Source organism: Portunus trituberculatus, chromosome 37 (genome assembly GCF_017591435.1).
Source record: "Portunus trituberculatus isolate SZX2019 chromosome 37, ASM1759143v1, whole genome shotgun sequence".
Taxonomy (NCBI): Eukaryota; Metazoa; Arthropoda; class Malacostraca; order Decapoda; family Portunidae; genus Portunus; species Portunus trituberculatus.
In genome coordinates, this window is record NC_059291.1 from 10,640,663 (window position 1) to 10,658,792 (window position 18,130).

The 18,130-nt window shown below is 37.2% G+C and overlaps 1 protein-coding gene across 1 annotated transcript in view; it reads left to right on the forward strand.

Moving 5' to 3' along the window:
- The window catches only part of LOC123514119 (octapeptide-repeat protein T2-like), a gene marked incomplete at its 5' end in the record, with an annotated part of 38,270 nt that extends 34,310 nt beyond the window's left edge, over window positions 1-3,960 (forward strand). The window contains 2 exons of the mRNA XM_045271768.1: window positions 2,427-2,502; window positions 3,941-3,960. Of these exons, the coding sequence (XP_045127703.1) occupies window positions 2,427-2,502; window positions 3,941-3,960 (96 nt within the window). The remainder of the gene's footprint in view (window positions 1-2,426; window positions 2,503-3,940) is intronic.
- Between the last annotated feature and the right edge of the window lie 14,170 nt (window positions 3,961-18,130).

Consider the following 18,130-nt stretch of genomic DNA (forward strand, 5'->3'; position numbering starts at 1 on the left):
TGCTGTTATAATTACTGATAATGAGAAGAAGGATGCTAGCGTTCGTGTCGGTGGTGGTGGTGGTTGTGGTGGTGGTGGTTTGGCAGTAGTAGTAGTAGTAGTAGTAGTAGTAGTAGTAGTAGTAGTAGTAGTAGTAGTAGTAGTAGTAGTAGTAGTAGTGGTGGTGGTAGTGGTGGTGGTGGTGGTGGTGGTGGTGGTGGTGGTGGTGGTGGTGGTGGTGGTGGTGGTGGTGGTGGTGGTGGTGGTGGTAGTAGTAGTAGTAGTAGAAGTAGTAGTATTTGTAATGGCAAAAGAAGAGGGTGAAGAGGAGGAGGAGGAGGAGGAGGAGGAGGAGGAGGAGGAGGAGGAGGAGGAGAACGAGGAGGAGTAGAGGGAGGAGATTACAATAATATCGTCACCACCACAATCACTACCATCATCACTACCCCCACCACTACCACCACCGTCACCACATCCAACAACAACAATAACAATTTCAAAACATAACACACTAACAAGACAGGGATATGAAAACCCACCTTTACCTTAACACAAAGGCATTCATTTCCTCCCTTGAGATAAAAAGAAAAAAGAAAAGAAAAAAATAAGAACGAAATATATGTATAATTTCCTACAAAGACACTATAAAACTAGATTAACGCTCTACTCTACCTTCCTTCCTTCCTTCCTTCCTACCTTCCTTCCTTCCTTCGGCGAGCAAACAAGAGATATGCTTACTAATTTAAGCCTTGCGTCGCCTGCACTTAAGTTCAGCTTTCCTGGCGGGGAGCAGAACGTGACACACACACACACACACACACACACACACACACACACACACACACCGTAATGAATTATAATAAGACAACACGTGCATATTGTTAAGGAGTTTTCATTCTGTATCTTCATAACCAATACTGAGAATCTGCTGCTGATGATGAAGTGAAGTGGATCAGTGCACCGCGCAATAAAGACTCCAGAAAAGATAACAGGCAAGTTCAGATTATTAGGTTTGAATTTGCTGAACGTGAATTGAAGTAAAAACAAAAAGGTAGCTTATCATTTTTTTTTTTTTATCATATTTAATTTTTGATATTCATATTTTATTTTCATATTGTTTATCCTTCTCATATTTCTCCTTGTAGTTCTTTTTTCATGTCGTCCTTTCACTTATCTTCCCTCATTTTTCTCTTCCTCGTTTTTATTCTTCAGTTATTCCTCTTCTATATTCCTTTACTTCCTCTTCCTGGTCTTTCTTCATTTCGCTCGTTATCTTCATGTTTCATTACTTTTTTATCTTGCTTTATTTTCCCTCACCTCTCTCCTCCATCTTCTCATCACTTTTCTGTTCCTCCTGCCACTTTTCCTCCTCCTCCTCCTTCACCTATCCCTTTTATAATTATCCAACTCATCTCCCTTTCTCTCCTCTTGTTCCTTCACCTCATTATCTCCCTACTCTTCCTTGCATCCCTCTTCCTCCTTCTCCTCCTGCTTCTCTTCCTATTTCTCCTCGTCCTCTTCTTTCTCTCCACGTCTTCTCCTCTCCTCTCCTCTCGCTACAGGTGTTTTCATTATCATTACTATCATCCAGGTAATAATTAAGTTGCTAATTTAATTCATTCCCACCTCTTCGCCAGCGGCCATTAGGTGAGGCTCAGGCGTGGTCGTGTCCCAACTCACACCACCTCTGGGACGCAATGCCGCCTGCCGCCTCCTGTCTTCCTGTCACACTAACACTTCCTCGCCCGCTACCACCACCGCCTCCACCACCATCACCACCACCACCTCCAGCCCGATCAGCCTCCTAACACGCCACTCCAACGCCTGCTTCTCCTACTTGCAGTCTCCGTATCGGCAATTGCTTTTCTCCGACATCTTTCTTTTTGGTTTACAGGAATTGCGCTGTTCGTTCTCTCTCTCTCTCTCTCTCTCTCTCTCTCTCTCTCTCTCTCTCTCTCTCTCTCTCTCTCTCTCTCTCTTACCAGCAACATCTTGAGAAGGTGGAATAATCTTCTACCTGCAAGTCTAACACGCTAGATTCTTCTTAAAAAACATCCTTGAAGCTGCACCACTCTTTATTTTTAATCCTCTCTCTCTCTCTCTCTCTCTCTCTCTCTCTCTCTCTCTCTCTCTCTCTCTCTCTCTCTCTCTCTCTCTCTCTCTCTCTCTCTCTCTCTCTCTCTCTCTCTCTCTCTCTCTCTCTCTCTCTCTCTCTCTTGGCTCACTCACCCCCTGTTTCCAGCTACTGAACACTACTTTCCACTTTACCAATAACATCTTCAGAGAGTAGGTTAACCTTCTACCTTCTCGTCCGACACACTAAATTCTTGAAAATATACGTGACTCGCATCGCCTCCTGCCTGGTATCCGATAAGGCTGCAATATATCACCTCAACTCCCGGTGAATATTGACTGTTCCTACTTCGAATTGTGTTTGCATCCGCTAGTGTTTACCCGGGGCCAAGGACACCCCGCTTACCTTGGCCACCTCTGAGTGTGCGTGGCCTGAACTTGTGAGTTACTGTGAGTCATTAGCTCGTTCTCCTAACCTAAACGCTTTGTACTGTTTTCAAATTAAGTCCCACAGATTGGTAGGCGGATTTGCTTTTATGTGCATTCAGTATCATCGGTGTAGAATACTTGTTAAATTGTCACTAAGAATCATTTTTAAACGGCCTTGCAAAATTTCCATTAACTTCCGCCGCAGTTTGTTAAATGTAAGAGGTATTCCGACGAAACTTAGACGCTTTCTTTTCTCATCACGGCAGTTTTCAAAAAGCCGCAGAGATTATTAGTTGTGTGTTTTCCATGTTGATGGTGCAGAGTTCTTGTTGAATTATCACCAGAATTGTGAAAATAGCCTTGCAAATTTCCAGTAACTTCAACAAATGTCTGTTAAAACGTAAGACGAAAGACAACCTAATATTTAAAACTACGGTACATTCTCTCTCTCTCTCTCTCTCTCTCTCTCTCTCTCTCTCTCTCTCTCTCTCTCTCTCTCTCTCTCTCTCTCTCTCTCTCTCTCTCTCTCTCTCTCTCGCTTTCCCGCTTCCATCCCCTCCTTCCTTCACAGGTCTTGCTTAATACGGCTCAAGTTTCCTTCAGGAGCCTCACGCCCTTCACAGTCTGACCTTCCCTGTTTTCACGATTTTTCGCAGTCCTAACTTTCCCTCTCTTATTCTTCTGCGCTTTCGTCTTCTTCTTCTTTTTCTTCTTCTTCTTCTTCTTCTTCTTCTTCTTCTTCTTCTTCTTCTTCTTCTTCTTCTTCTTCTTCTTCTTCACTTACTTCTATTCTTATTCTTATTCATGTTTATAACTGTTGTTACTTTATTTCATATCATGTTATTATTTCTTCATCATTACAACTACTGAGACTATCATTTCCTCCTTCACTACCACCACCATCACCATTACTACTGATATCTTACTCTACATCACTACGGGGTGTTTTCAGCCTGCTATTAATATTCACCGTCCTTGGAGTCTCCATTACCGTAAGTTGCCGCTTCCGTGCTACAGTTAAGCCTTACTGTCGCAGCGTAAGCCTTCATTGTTACCGTAACGACTAGACTCCAATTTTCTATATAATCCTAACACTAACCAACGACAAACACCTGTAACTTGTTTGTCTGCCTGTGCCTCTATGCTTGTATCTAGGCTCAGTACGGTTTCTTTCATCTATTCATTTTTATCACTATTTTTGCCAGTTTTTTTTTTTTTTTTATAACTATGACAGTTTAGTTCAAAAAGACGATGTTACTTGTAGAGCTCTATATCTGTATCTAGAGTTAGGATCAATTTCATCTGGTCTCTTTAACCCGCTGCTTCTTGTCAAATTCTTATTATAGACTCTGAGGATTTAGTTTATAATGGGAACTGCCACGTGTAGACCTGATGGCGTCTTGCAATTTCCCTTATTTTCTTATGTTTTTATATGTCACCCTTATTTTGTCCCTTACAGCATTGAAGGACCTGTGCTAGATGAAAAGAAAATTAAATAAAACTAGTAAGAGAATAAAAATTGAATATAAATAGGCACGTAGAACTAAAAAATCGCAAGGCTACCTATCTGCACCTGACAAAGTTATAAGGTGAGACAGAAGGGAACTTTTAAAGATTATGTTTGTTAGCTGGAAAATAAAGATACGTAAAATTCATGGAGGGAATGCCACGTGTAAGTTTAATTGCTTCCTGTAAGTTTTCCTGATGTTTTTACACTATTTCGTTATATATTTAGTCATTGAGGGTGAGATATCTATGAGTTCATAATGGTTGGGTGCATGCATGATTATGTGTATTTCGCCTCTTGTTCGCAGTAACTTTGTTGTGGTAATGAGTTGTCTCCACCGTGCGACACTAAAGTGGTTATGATAATTATTAGTATTAGCGGTATTAAGCTTATTGTTATCGTTTTATTGCTGTTCTCGTTGATGTCGTTGTTGTTGCTGTCACTGTTGTTGTCAGTGTTATCCTTAGTATTATTATTGCAGTTGTTATTACTGTTGTTAATGTTTGTATGTTGCACTACATTATGATATTGTCATTGTCATTATTGTTAGTGTTTATAATCATTATAATATTTGCAATTATTGTTAGTATCGTTTTCATTATCATTATCAATGCTATTTATCAAGAGCAGCAACAGCAGCAGCAGCAGCAGCAGCAGCAGCAGCAGCAGCAGCAGCAGCAGCAGCAGCAGCAGCAGCAGCAGTTGTTGTTGTTGTTGTTGTTGTTGTTGTTGTTGTTGTTGTTGTTGTTGTTGTTGTTGTTGTGTGCAGCAGCAGCAGCAGCAGCAGCAGCAGCAGCAGCAGCAGCAGCAGCAGCAGCAGCAGCAGTGGCAGCAGCAGCAGCAGCAGTGGTGCAGCAGTGGTGCAGTGGTGGTGGTGGCAGGTGGTGGTGGTGGTGGTGGTGGTGGTGGTGGTGCAGCAGTAGTGGTGGTGCAGTGGTGCAGCAGTGGTAGCAGCAGCAGTGGCAGCAGCAGCAGCAGGCAGCAGTATATATGTAGTAGTAGTAGTAGTAGTAACAATATTAACAGCAGTAGCAGTAGCAGCATCAGAAGCAAAGTAAAAGTAACAACATTGGTATCAGTAACAACATTTACTAACAACACTACTACTAACAAAATATAAGAAATACCAGTAACAATATTAGGAACAGCACCAGCAGTAATAGCACTAGCCAGTCGTCAGCACAACACGGCACAACACACTGGGAGAAATCAGAGCAGAAAATGGAGAGTGACAGAACCGTGCAGGAAATAGGAAACGCATAATTTAAAGGAGAAATACTGTGAAATTGGCAACACTATGACGAATGGAGAGAGAGAGAGAGAGAGAGAGAGAGAGAGAGAGAGACAGGTGGTTAATTATGCTCAGGTAAATGCTGGAATCCGAAAGCTTAAACTCAAGTCGCGTCAAGGAGAGAAGGAGAAAAAGGGGAAAAAAAGAAAAGAAAAAAAAGAACAGAAAAATAGATGACGAGGGGAAAGAAAAGGAAGCGAGGGAAGTTTGCTTGGTGGACTAAACCCTCTATTCTATTCTTTTTTTCTCTCTCTCTGTCTCTTTTTTTTATTATTTTTCTTTCGTTCTCCGTAACCATTCCGCGTAATGCTTCGGAATGAGGGGGAAAATTGCTCTCATAAATCCAGGTCGTGCAATCGTGAGCGCTGTTAAACCTCACAAGGGCAGGGGGAAGTGGGGAGAAAAAAGATATATTAATAGTTTAAGTACATAACAGTGGTAGTACTAATAGTAGTCGTCGTTGTTGTAGTAATAGTGGTGGTGGTAGTAAAACTATTTATAGGTGGTGGTAGTAAGAGTAGAGGTGATATTTGTAGTAGTAGTAGTAGTAGTAGTAGAAAAGAAAAAGTAACAATGTAGAAAAAGAGATAAATAAATGGATAACGAAATGATAATAAAATAAAACATTGAAAACAATATTAACAGAACAGCAAATAACAATTGAGATCTGAAAAACAAAGACATGTCAATTAATCCTCTTGCGAGCATTCACTTAAAATTAAAAACATGAATCATAAAAATACAGGCAGTCATTGAAAGGAAAAAGAAATAAAAATAAGCACAAAAAAAAACAAATTCTCATACATACATACATACATACATACATACATACATACATACATACATACATACATACATACATACATACATACATACATACATACATACATACATACATACATACATACATACATACATACATACATACGTTCATACATACATACATACATACATACATACATACATACATACATACAAATCATATCTACAGTAAAATAAATATAATGTAAGAAGAAAATGCAGGTGAAGAAATATCAGGAAATGATTGTGTTGTATATTTTCCAAACCAATAGAAAATGGAAGCATACACATAATTTTACGCATTTCTCTATCTATTTATTTATTTCTTCATTTTTTCTAGATTCTATTTGTGTTGATTTAGAATTTCGCACATAAAAGTTGATAAAGTTTGTGAGTTTAGGTTTGTTCAGTGTTCTCTCTCTCTCTCTCTCTCATACACACACAAACACACACACACACACACACACACACACACACACACACACACACGAACAGACAGATGAATGTACGCACGCACGCACGCAAATGGTCGTCTTTGAGTGCAAACAGTCCCCCATCGTTTGATTTTACAGCGCATTTTCAAGATACGAGGTGAGTGTTGCTTGCGAATAAATTACGTTCATTTTCTCTCTCTCTCTCTCTCTCTCTCTCTCTCTCTCTCTCTCTCTCTCTCTCTCTCTCTCTCTCTCTCATCTCAATTTCTTTCTCTCCTCTTCCTCCTCCTTCTCCTTCTTCTCCTCCTTCTTCTTCTTCTTTAAGTCTCCTGCAATTTGTCTTTTCTTCCTCTTCTTCCTCCTCTTCCTCCTCTTCTTCTTCTTCTTCCTCCTCCTCCTCCTCCTCCTCCTCCTCCTCCTCCTCCTCCTCCTCTTACTCTTCTTTCTTTCTTCCTCCTGCACCTTCCTCTCCTTCTTTCCTCTTTACCCCTCAATTTTTCTTTCACTCCTTAATTCTTCCTCCTATTTTTCCTCTTCTCCTCCATCTACTCCATCGTTCTTGTCTATCGTTATTCTGATCTTTTCCTCCTCCACCTTCTTCTTCTCTTCCTCCTTCTTTTCTTCTTCTTCTTCTTCTTCTTCTTCTTCTTCTTCTTCTTCTTCTTCTTCTTCTTCTTCTTCTTCTTCTTTCTTCTTAGTTCTCTTGATTCTTAATTCTTGCCTTTGTCTTATTTTTCTCTTGCATATTTTTGAAGCCAAGTGGAGATGGCATTCGTGGCGCCAGTGTTTCTCTCTCTCTCTCTCTCTCTCTCTCTCTCTCTCTCTCTCTCTCTCTCTCTCTCTCTCTCTCTCTCTCTCTCTCTCTCTCTCTCTCTCTCTCTCTCTCTCTCTCTCTCTCTCTCTCTCTCTCTCTCTCTCTCTCTCTCTCTCTCTCTCTCTCTCTCTCTCTCTCTCTCTCTCTCTCTCTCTCCTAGTTAGAACTGAAACTATCCTGAGATCAGCGTTAAAAGAATCGAACACACTTTTTTTTCTTTTTCTTCTCCTCCTCCTCCTCCTCCTCCTCCTCCTCCTCCAGTACTTACTTTTACCTCTTCTTCCTCCTCCTCCAGTACCTTCTCCACGTTATAACCCACTCTCCTCCTTTTCTTACCTGTTCCTTCCACTTCCTTTACTCATTTACCCTCAACTCTCTCTCTCTCTCTCTCTCTCTCTCTCCTTCTCTCTCTTGTTCTTTTCTTCCCCTTGACTCGCGTGAAATTCCTCTCACTCTATTGGACAAAGTGATTCCCAGCATGCCACTCCGTCTCCTAAGCCTCGTAGGTGATTGGCTGGCGGTGCGTGACGTCCATAAAGCCGCGAGCCAATGAGGGAGCGGCGAGGGAAAGTATATAAGAGGGGTCACTCTTTGGACCCGCGCTCAATGAGACAGCAAATCAGAAAGAGGGAGGGTGGGTCGCCAGAGAGGAGCGAAGGTAGGAAGGAAGGGGGTGGGGGTAGTGGTGGTGGTGGTTGTGCAGGAAGGGTACAGGTCAGGAAAGGAGAGGAAAAAGTTGAGAAGAAGGAGGTGGGGAGGATAGTGTAGGAGGGAAGGAAGGATGGAAAGAAGGAAGGAGGCAAGGCAAGCGAAGGAAAGGGAAAAGGATCAGGGTAAGAATAGGAAAGGAAAAAAGGAAAGATGCTGGGGTTAAAAAAAAAAATAGGAGAGGAAATAAAGGAGGTTGATGGATAAAAGGAGGGAAGGATGGATAGAGAGAGAGAGAGAGAGAGAGGAAGACAGTTTGAGAATATCTGGCGAAAAGAAAGAAGGAAGAGGATCAGTAAAGGAAAGAGGAAAGAAGGACGATAATATAAGTACGAAAAGAAGCTGGAGGCCAAAAGAAAAAAAAAAGAAAAACGAAGGAATATAAGAAAAGTAAAAATAGGGAAAGAAGGAAGGAGAGAAGACAGGTTAAAAAAAACATATGTAAATTGGGGAGTTTGTGAAGGGAGAAAATGGAGAAAAGAAGAGAGGAAGAAAGAAGAGAATATGAGACAAGTACATGAGGGTCAGAAGAATAGAAAATGGAAGAAGATATAAGAAAGAAAAAGAGAGGAAGAGGGAAGAGAATAAGTGTCAAAAACGCATGAGAGGATCAAGACAAGAGGAAATGAAGGAGAAAAATAGAAGAAAGGAAAGGAGAGAAGGAGCATTAAATGAGCATAATGAGGAACAAAACGGATAAAACCAAACAAGTGGAGAAATGGAGAAGAATATAATGAAGGACGAAAAAAAAAAAAGAAGCGGATAGATAATGTTGAAAGAAAGATAGAAAGAAAGAAAGAAAGAAAGAAAGAAAGAAAGAAAGAAAGAAAGAAAAGAAGGAAGGAAGGAAGGAAGGAAAGAGGAGATGAGGACGAAAGATAAGCATGCTAGAATCAGGAAAAGGATATGAAAATGGGAAAAGGAACAAGAGAAGGAGACTAAAGGAGGGAGTTAACTGTCAAAAAAATCATCTGCTCCTATCTTTATTTTTCAAAGGAGATGAGGACTCGTTGGGTCGAAAAAAAAAGAAAAAAGTGAAAACGTGGACAAAAAAAAAAAAGTAGAGAAAAAGTCGGGGAAGGAGACGATATGGAGGCAAGAAGGAGGAGGGTTAGACAAGCAAATAAAGGTCAAAAATCCGTGTTTCCTTTCCTTTTTCAAGCCAAGGAGGGAAAGATAAGTATATAAGGGTGAAAAAACCTGCTTTACTCCAATTTCTTCTGGACAATAGGACGGCGAATGGTTTGAGAAAAAAGGAAAGGAGAGGAAAGACAAGCATTGCAAGCGGCAGGAAATTTATGTATTATCCATTTCTTTTTTAGGACTTTTGAGCTGGAAATTTGTTTGAAAAGAAACGTGAAAAGTTTACGATAGCTAAAAGTAAAGAGAGAGAGAGGGAGAGATACTCGCACCATATGACTTATTTGAAGAGGAGAGAGACGAAAGAAAAACAAACGGATACAGAAATGTGCTTGAGAGAGTCTGACAAAAAATACAGAGAAAAGAAGTGTTGGATTCCTGAAAGCAAACACAGACATTCTCCCATCGTATAACTTATTTGAAGAGAAGGAAGAGGATCAGGAAATATTTGGAGCTAAACTGCCCTTCGTTTCTTTTTCCTGAAAGATAAATTTACAAACTTTTCCCCATCATTTTTATACCCAAGTCCTTCACACCTAAAAAGGATGAAGAGAGAAAAAAACTGATACTCTTCGCCGGCACTGAGTGATAGAGAGGACGGAAACACGAGCACCGAGACACACTAGGCTAGATTAGGAGGTGGCGCTGGTCCCATCTCGTGAAAGTACTGCTGCTGGTTTGCCTCGAGTGACAGTTGTGGCAAGTTGCGTGGGACAAGGAAATGTGGTTGGCGAAAGAGGAAGAGTAGGTACACGAGGACTAAGAGAAGGAGGAGAAGTAGGAGCATAAATAGGGAAGAGAGAAAGAACACAATAGAATATTACAGAGAATAATGTAGCAGTAAATCTTTTGATTAGTGAAGCTGATCAGAGGACGAGTAGGGAAAGGAAAGATAATAAAGAGAATAGAAGAACATACAGTCTCATATCTCTTGTTGACGAATGAAAAGAGAGGAGAGGGAGCAGAAGGAGACACAATAAACCTTAACAGAAGAACAAACATGAACAGATCTCTTGAAAAAAATAGGTAAACAGAAAAATATGAATAACAGCTACGACAATAATAACAACAAAAAGAAAACAACCAGCCATGAAAATTCTCGACAAAGAAGAGACACAACAAAAGAAGACACACCACAAAAACCATAACAGGACAAACAAACAAACATGAAAAAAAAAATCCCTTGAAAAACAAAATAAATAAAGACGGAGGAGAGAATGAGTGACACCTACAAAAACTCCAACAGAAAAGACACCACCCATGAAAATTCCCAACACAACCAACATTCTCCAGAAAAGAAAAACAGAAAAGAGCGCTAAAATAATACACCTCAGGCCACACAACGTAACCTAACATACCACCACCAATCCCGGAATGAAGAACAGGCCAGCCAAACATAAGTAATCACAGGGGAAAGGTAGAAATTATATCAGAAGGGGAGGGAAACCTTATGGAAGTACTGGTCGTGGTGGAAAAATTTACATCTGGTAGGAACTTAAAGTATACGAGATGGGAGGGAGAGGATGTGAGATGCAGAGGAGGGGAGGAGGCAATGTGTACAGGAGAAGGAGAGGAAAGGAGAGGAAGGAAGAGGGGTGATGCTAATGACGAGGAGCCTTAGGAAACTTGCAGAGTATTTTGCAGGTGTAGGAAATTACCGGGGAACCATTTGGGGCATAATTACAGCACGACTGAAGTAAAGGCGCGGGCTTCGGGAGGTGAGTGAGTGTGAGAGTGTGAGAGTGTGAGTGTGTGAGTGTCTCTCCTCTTTCTCGGACTTCACTAATTGGCTTAACGCGCTCATTCGAAAGGTACAAGCTGTTACATAAGTATTGAGAGGAGGAGGAGGAGGAGGAGGAGGAGGAAGGAGGTAGAAGAGGAGGAGGAAAAGAGATAGCACGATGAGAGAGAAAGAGAAGAGAAGAGGAAGGAGAGGAAGAAGACCAGGAGATGAAAGAAGAGAATAAAAAGAAAATGAGGGATGAAAACTACTTTTATTACTGGTACTACTACTACTACTACTACTACTACTACTACTACTACTACTACTACTACTACTACTACTACTACTACTACTACTACTACTACTACTACTACTACTACTACTACTTACTACTACTACTACTACAAAATTAATTAGGTTTAGAAAGAAAAACAGAAAAATATGATATTAGAAATGATAGAACTACTACTACTACTACTACTACTACTACTACTACTACTACTACTACCATTTCTACTACTACTAATACTACCACCACCACCACCACCACTACTACTACTACTACTACTACTACTACTACTACTACTACTACTACTACTACTACTACTACTACTACTACTACTACTACTACTACTACTACAAAAACACAAAGGAAACGAAAAAAGAACAAAAAAAGAGAAATCAGCGCGTCTATTACCTCTTACAAGTATGTCTTTTATATATCACACTATCTAATCTCTAATAAAGGATGAGAGAAGAAGGAAGAGGAAGAGGAGGAGGAGGAGGAGGAGGAGGTGGAAGAGGAGGAGGAAGAGGAGGAGGAGGACATACCACAGCCTCTGAATTCCCATCTACTCAGTTACCCACAATTTGATCACCTGAGCTTTGAAATTAGACACCATACTGACCCAAACTGTGTGTGTGTGTGTGTGTGTGTGTGTGTGTGTGTGTGTGTGTGTGTGTGTGTGTGTGTGTGTGTGTGTGTGTGTGTGTGTGTGTGTGTGTGTGTGTGTGTGTGTGTGTGTGTGTGTGTGTGTGTGTGTGTGTGTGTGTGTGTGTGTGTGTGTGTGTGTGTGTGTGTGTGTGTGTGTGTGTGTGTGTGTGTGTGTGTGTGTGTGTGTGTGTGTGTGTGTGAGATGAGATATATTTATCTGTATTTGTATTGTACGTTAATTAATCATTTATTGTGTATTTATACGGGGTGAGAATTACTGTGATTAGATCATTTATTGAGAGTATGTGTATATACCTGGTGAGAGAGAGAGAGAGAGAGAGAGAGAGAGAGAGAGAGAGAGAGATAGAGAGAGAGAGAGAGAGAGAGAGAGAGAGAGAGAGAGAGAGAGAGAGAGAGAGAGAGAGAGAGAGAGAGAGAGAGAGAGAGAGAGAGAGAGTATAACTGACTACGTTGCCTGATCCACGCCACTTTTGACATATTTATTGATCCATCTGTCTGTTTGTTTATCAATTAGTATATTTATCGAAAATCATGAAGGTCTCTCTCACTCTTCCCCCTCTCCCTCTCCCTCTCCCTCTCCCTCTCCCTCTCTCCGCGTCAGGCTGCAACTCCCCACCTAGTGTTGAAAAATGAGATTACTGATGATGCAGATTAAGAGGATTTTGTCAGATTGTATTTTTATTAACTTATATTTTGACCTTTAGATTTATATTTATTTTTTCTGATTATTTGTTATCATTCCTTCACTTTTTTTTTATTATCATGAATTTAGCATTTTTTAATTCTATTTACCTGTTTAAGTGTGATTTTCTTAGGTTGTGTTGTTTATTTAGTTAATATTCTGGCTTTCTGATTTGTGTTTATTATTCTTTTAATTGTGTTTATTTATCGTTATTCATTTGCTTTTTATCACTTGTTTTCTTTTACCATTTGTCAGTTCTTATACTTATCTATTCATTTATCTGTGTATTTTTTTCGTCTATTTACTTATTTATCTATTATCAACATTATTTCTTTGCTTTTTATCACCGGCTTTATTTATTTATTTATTTATTTTCACCCTTTGTTATTTATTGTATTCATTCATTCATCTGTTTATTTTGGCCTCTATTCATATATGTATCTAATCATCTATTAATTGCGCTAGTATGGACCGTATGTCTTTTCCATTTACTGTTTACATTCATCCTTTCATCCATTTCTCTGCTTCAACATATTATTTCTATCATATTCACTCTCATATTTATACTCTTTTATCTTCACTTTTCACTATCTATTTATGTATCTATCTGCCTAGTGTATTTTCTGAACTGCTTTCATATGTAAATTTATCTATTCTAACTATATACACTATTTTGCTCATTATTCACGTTATTCTTTTCATCGCTTAATTCAGTTTACCTTCCATCCACTTTCCTTCAACATGCCAAAAAATATCTAGTCTGCAAAGTCGTAAAATAGAAAAGGAAAAGAGAAAAGGGGGAAAAAAAAGTGTGGATGTGAAAAAAGGAAAAAGCTGCGTTCATGTCATGCTCAAAGAGAGAGAGAGAGAGAGAGAGAGAGAGAGAGAGAGAGAGAGAGAGAGAGAGAGAGAGAGAGAGAGAGAGAGAGAGAGAGAGAGAGTTGAAAAAAGGAAATCTGGTGCTAATTAAATCCGCCTAAGTTTGCACATGTTTGCTTGCTTGTTTTCTTCCTTCTGACTCACACTTCGCACCAAGGAACTCACACAGGTGGAAATTGAAAAAAAAAAAAGAAAAAAAAAGTTAGTAAAAATTAAGGACTACACAACAGGGGGGATGGAATAAAGGATGCATATTGAGTGAAAGAGAGAGAAAAAAAGAGATACTTAAGGATGAGTAGTGATTGACAACTATGATAAAAAATACAGGTGAATGACAAAGAAATACAAGGAATATGTTGGTTGAAAAAAGTAATAGAAGAATAATGAATGCATGAGGGAAAAGATTAAATGAAGGTTAAATACTGAATGAAAAGAGAGAAGAAATAAAAAGATAACGGGTGACAATCTATTGAAAGTGAGAGAAAATACAGATTAGAAACAGATATTCAAGCTAGATAATGATTGACAAGGATAGAGAGAAAGATTAAGAAGTGGCGGATAAACATTGATTAGCAAAAAATGAATTCATTAGTAAGGATTGAAGAACGGAAATAGGTCGGGAAAAAACAAACAATGAAAATGAGAATCGGACAATAAAAGTTGATTGAAAAGGTGAAACAAAATTAATGAGGAAGGAAGTAATGAAGGACAGATGATGATTGGAATGAATAAAGCACAAGTACAGACGTGTGTGGGAGATATTAACCACAGATATTGATTGAAAAGATATTAAAATAAACTGCAGGTAAGGGAGCGACAAACAAACTATAAATGTTGATTGAAAAAAAAAATAAATAAATAAATAAATAAATATATATATATATATATATATATATATATATATATATATATATATATATATATATATATATATATATATATATACTGATCAAATTATATACAAATTAATAAAGGTATGCAAAGGATGATGGGAAATAAAGAACATGTACTGCAACTCTCCACTGAAAGGGAACTATTTACATGAAAGGAATCACATCTGTATTGTGTTCCCTTCCTCCCATTTGTTTGTGTTCCTCCCCGACCCCAAAAATTTAGTACGTTTGAACATGATCATTATTTCCGAGCCGTCGTCCCCCCAAAAAATAATAAAATAATGTAAATAGGAAAACTATAAATAAATAAATAAAAAAATGAATAAACTAAACAATGAAAAATGAAAAGCGAAAAAAGAAAACATAAGAAAAGAATATTATAAATACACAAGTCAGCCCTGAACACAAGCACGACTCCGCACAGAATATGAGAGGTCAACGAACAAAAATGATACCTCACTTAAGTAATGAAGCCAAAAATAGAATAAATAAATTAAAAATAAATAAATAATATATATATATATATATATATATATATATATATATATATATATATATATATATATATATATATATATATATATATAATTGAAAAACATAATGATAACGAAATAGAGAAAAATATCAAGAAAAAGGAATGTAATACGAGATTATAAAACTATTGAATTGAAGCTGAAAGAAGCCGATCTAATTAGTTTTTCATACATTTCATGACATTTCATTTCGTTCTTGCATACAAAAAGATAAAAAAAACACTGAAAACAGACATTAATTTCACTTCATACATAATAAAAACTAAAAAAATATCACTGACACAAAGATCACGACAAAAAAGAACATTAATTCTACAAATCTGTTCATTTTTCTCGTTCAGTTCCTCATCATCAGTTCCTTCAGGCCAAAAATCAAGCATGAACACCAATAACGCCCGTGAAAACTCCCAGCACTGAGCGGAATTGTACGTCCTACACTTAAACCCATTTTTTCGCCCCAAAACTGCAATGGTTCCCAGAGGTACTTCCACGAGCCCCGGAAAAGAGCCTCTCAGTTATTCACTCATTACGCAGCACTAAAGAGGCATTTTTTCCGCCCTAAATCACAGGAAAGGTTCATGATTTTAGAAGCCACTCGACCAGTGCTAGGAAAGGAGAAAATAATACGTGCCTCTTTTTTTACGAGTCTGTCTCAACATTTCTATTCCCTGTCGGCAGATCGGAGTCCCGCGAGAGGCTCTTACATCTCTCAGCGTTGTAAAGAGTGGTGTTCGATCCCCCACGATTTATGTGAACCCAAAGATTTGATCATGAGTCCTTTTGGGGATAGAATCACTTTCAGCTTCTCTTTTTTTCTTCTCTCTCTCTCTCTCTCTCTCTCTCTCTCTCTCTCTCTCTCTCTCTCTCTCTCTCTCTCTCTCTCTCTCTCTCTCTCTCTCTCTCTCTCTCATCACTTACACCTAAATTCTTTCTTCATCCTACACTTTTATCATCCTTGTCTCTTCCCTCTCTTTTTTCTAAACCCTCTCCTCCTCCTCCTCCTCCTCCTCCTCCTCCTCCTCCTCCTCCTCTTCCGCCTCCTCCTGCTCCTTCATTCGTACTTAAGAGCCTTATATACTTTACCCTACCACACACACACACACACACACACACACACACACACACACACACACACACACACACACACCACACACAACGCTTGCTTGCTTGTCATAATTAAGTTAGGCTTTCCAGTCGTTTCTCAGCGCCAGGAGTATGAAAATCCGAGGGGTCCTGAGGGGCAGCCACACAGGAATGAAAAAGAAGAGGAATGAGTTTTACCACGAGGGGGCAGTGGAGTACAGGGGTATACTGCTGAGTGGGTGAGCAGCTGAGAGGATGGAAGGTATACATGAGGAGGAGTAAAGGGGAGAAGGGCAGAGGGAGGACGAGTTAAAAAAAAAAGAGAAGCCACATTTGTTTTACTTTTCTTTGTTATTTGGTGTTTTTTTCTAGTGTCTTTTAGTTTGTTACTTTAATGTGACTGTTATGATTCCTGTTGTTATTTGTAGTACTGCTGTTACTTGCTGTTTCTTCCACCACTAACACCGTCACTCTCACAACTATTATCCCTACTATTATTGTTGTTGTTGCTCTTGCTGTTACCGCTGCTGTTGTTGCTGCTACTACTACTACTATTATTACTACTACTTCTACTATTACTACTACTACTACTACTACTACTACTACTACTACTACTACTACTACTACTACTACTACTACTACTACTACCACCATTACCACTACCACTACCACAACCACTACCACTACTACTACTACCACCACCACCACCACCACCACCACCACTACCACCACCACTACCACCGCTGCATCTACTACGATGATGATGATGATGATGAAAAATAACAATAACAATAATAATAATAATAATAATAATAATAATAATAATAATAATAATAATAATAATAATAATAATAATAATAATAATAATAATAATAATAATAATAATAATAATAATAATAATAATAATAATAATAATAATAATAATAATAATAATAATAATAATAATAATAATAATAATAATAATAATAATAATAATAATAATAATAATAATAATAATAATAATAATAATAATAATAATAATAATAATAATAATAATAGATAATAATAATAATAATAATAATAATAATAATAATAATAATAATAATAATAATAATAATAATAATAATAATAATAATAATAATAATAATAATAATAATAATAATAATAATAAAATAATAATAATAACGATAATAATAACAATAATAATAATAATAATAATGATAACAACAATAATAATAATAATAATAATAATAATAATAATAATAATAATAATAATAATAATAATAATAATAATAATAATAATAATAATAATAATAATAATAATAATAATAATAATGATAATAATGATAATAATAATAACAATAATAATAATAATAATAATAATAATAATAATAATAATAATAATAATAATAATAATAACGATAATAATGATAATAATAACAACAAGAGTAATAATAATAATAATAATAATAATAATAATAATAATAATAATAATAATAATAATAATAATAATAATAATAATAATAATAATAATAATAACGACAATAATAATAATAATAATAATAATAATAATAATAATAATAATAATAATAATAACGATAATAACTCTTTTCTGCCATTCTGCCTCTTCCGTGAAAGCAAGGTGGCGTGGAAAAATATGCAGAAAATGTTAAAAGGATGCTCAAAGGGAAATTCATAAAAGAAGATGGAAAATAGAAAAATGAAAGCAGAAAAAAATATATATAAAGTGTTTAGTGTATGACGAAAGAATGTGAGCGCAATACAGTAATGGATAGCAAAATGAAAACAATCCTAAGAGCAAATTAGATGAAGAGAACGTAAGAAAAAAGAAAGAACAAGACAGGCGCCATCAATAACAGCAAAACAACAAAATCAATACCACAAAAGATTATGATGATGATGATGATGATGATGATGATGATAATAACAGTAACAATAATAATAATGATAATGATAATAAAAATAATGAAAATGATAGTGATAATGATGATAATAATAATAATAATAATAATAATAATAATAATAATAATAATAATAATAATAATAATAATAATAATAATAATAATAATAATAATAATAATGATAATGCAACTAATTCACAGCACGACATCCACATTTGTTTTGACACTAACGACTATGACCCTGCAACACACACACACACACACACACACACACACACACACACACACACACACACACACACACA